Genomic DNA, 2393 nt, shown 5'->3' with positions numbered 1-2393 from the left:
TCGAGTCCTTTAACTTTTCATGTGGTTCATTCTAGTGTAAATGTAGGTCCACGATTGGACCTCTAGTGAATCAAAAATAAAAAGTTGATAGACCTAGATGGTACCACGGTGAAAGTTTAAGGACCTTCCGTGCAGTTCACTAAAAAACACAATTCCCTGGATTTGGACCATCATTTATTCAATTTATGTTGAACAAAAAATGGCAGCATTATTCACGCTCAAACTGTGTATATTTTTTACTAGCTACGACGGTTATATAGTTCAACAAATTAAAATAAAATAATCCTCTTGTGGCGTATTATTACATGCATATTAGTTATTGGACGAAGAAACCACCCCGGCTGGCCAGATTAACTAACGTTGATGACATATATATACTGATGGATCGTTCAATAATTCATATGAACTTGATGAACGACGTGGCGGTGGACAAGTGGCTCGCATCGTCATCCTCTCCATCATCAGACAAGGCGACGAATTTGATGGTCGCCGGCGGCGACCTGTGGCGTCGCATATGGCCGCCGAGCGCCTGTCCGGTGGAGAACACGACGCCGCACGTGTCGCACCGGTGGACATCGCTGGCGGCGGCGCCCTTGCCGGGCCTCGCGCCGAGCAGGAGGTCGAGCCCGTCGGCGCGTACCCGCGGGAGCTTGTGGCTGGTGCGGTGGCCTCCCAGCGCCTGGAACGTGGCGAACGCTCGGCCGCAGGTGCGGCACCGGAACTCGCCGGCGCCGTCCAGCCGCGTTGCCCTGCAGCCACCGCCCTGCCCTTGCTGCTTGGGGATCACCCTGCTCGCCGGCGATAGCGTCAGGAACAGCCGCAGTAAGTTGGTCGCCGGCGGCGTTGGTCGTGCGGTGGTGGTGGCCATGAATGGAAGCTCGATATGATGTAGCTTGGATGGATCACGTATGACGTACTGTATATGTATATATACTGCATAAAGTAGCACGTGCAGTGCAGTGCCTAGTTGCCTACGTAGTGCTAAGACAAAGCAAGCTATAGGTAATAGGCCAGGTGCTGCTACCGAATGTTTTCATGCTCAGGCAAGGCACGTATTTATAGGGCAACGAACACCCTAGCTACGTCGATCGATCGATGCCTGCTGGCTGCTGTTTGCATTGACCCAGCGTCAACGACGACGACGTCAAGTTCTTGGGGTCGGATGGAGCTAACGAGCTTTGACAAGCGAAGTTCCTGTGATGTTTCCCCACAGGATCGGAACTGCGGTTTAATTTCTTTGCTCACGATGGATGTGTGGACGCGAGCATATATAGCTTTGGTGGCGTCACGTCAAGTGACTGTCTCGGGCTAGCATGGACGACTTCGATGAGCAAGTAGCTAGCTATGTTGTTTCCACATAGCTTGTTCCGTACAAACCACGGTTGTTAAATTTGCCCACAGTTTACTTGAGATAGGAGTATGGCTTCCCTTTTTCCCAACACTAGTAGCCGTCGTCGATATGATGCGTGTGCGCAATGGCTGATGCCGATGGCGTCCACCAACAACGCAGTAGTGCACTGCATGTAGGGGTGGTAATGGGCCATGGCCCTAATGGCCTCTTCACAGCCCAATAAAGCCCTTAAAATTTTTAGTTTAAAAATACATATGTTTAGAGCCCGGCCCTTTTAGGGCCCGATCCTTAGATTTTCTAGTTCAAAATGTTGGGCCCTTTACCACCCCTAACTGCATGAGCTAGATTATTTACTCCTATATATGGATTATTTACTCAACGTACCAACACATTCTAGATAGATTAATAAAAAAATTACTTGCCATTGGCTAGAATTTTTTAACCTACAAAACAAGTAGAATGAGTTTCTAGATTATTTTATTCCCTATCTATCACTATGTATTAATTAGTGGGAGACGTGTGTAATTTAGAAGTATATATATAGACCTACTTTATATTTATCTAATTATTTTTAGAGTAGCACATGTTAATAATTAGATGTAGATTTCAAAGCTAATTTTATGTATTTTCAAAGGTAGAGGTGAATAATTTACGGGCAAACTCAATGCATTATGTAGATTAACTATTATAGAAAAATGTGTACAATTTAGATTTAAGTTTATAAGGTTATATTAAGTTATTTCCATAATGGTAATAGCTGACTAATCCAAGAAAAAATTGATGTCATTTTAAATTACCTTTTATAATACCGTAAGTTGGTGTGGGCAGCCTCTGCTGCTAAGGCATGCAGCAAGTTGGTGTGGGCAGCCTCTCCCTCGGTGTGGGCAGCCTCTGCTGCTAAGGCATGCAGCTTTTCGACTGCAGCAACGGCAGCAGTGCGGTCTCCCCGCACGGTGAGTGTAACACCCAAATTTTGAGCCTTTCAAAAAATTTTGCAAAATAAAATTTTGAAGCTTCCAAACCCCTTTAAAATTTTGGTTAA

The 2393-nt window shown here is 45.7% G+C and overlaps 1 protein-coding gene across 1 annotated transcript; it reads right to left on the bottom strand.

Annotated features, from left to right (window-relative positions):
• Window positions 1–269: 269 nt before the first annotated feature.
• LOC120683634 (zinc finger protein ZAT8-like) lies at window positions 270–1006 on the bottom strand. Its single transcript, XM_039965721.1, has one exon. The coding sequence runs from the start codon at window positions 866–868 to the stop codon at window positions 398–400; it is 471 nt and encodes a 156-aa protein (XP_039821655.1). The 5' UTR covers window positions 869–1006; the 3' UTR covers window positions 270–397.
• Between the last annotated feature and the right edge of the window lie 1387 nt (window positions 1007–2393).

The sequence above is a fragment of the Panicum virgatum genome, chromosome 7N (genome assembly GCF_016808335.1).
Source record: "Panicum virgatum strain AP13 chromosome 7N, P.virgatum_v5, whole genome shotgun sequence".
Classification (NCBI taxonomy): Eukaryota; Viridiplantae; Streptophyta; class Magnoliopsida; order Poales; family Poaceae; genus Panicum; species Panicum virgatum.
This window is presented reverse-complemented; position numbering and strand designations above follow the sequence as displayed.

Excerpts from the sequence above, each read along its gene's own strand:
- LOC120683634 (XM_039965721.1), bottom strand. The coding sequence starts at position 868 with ATGGCCACCACCACCGCACGACCAACGCCGCCGGCGACCAACTTACTG.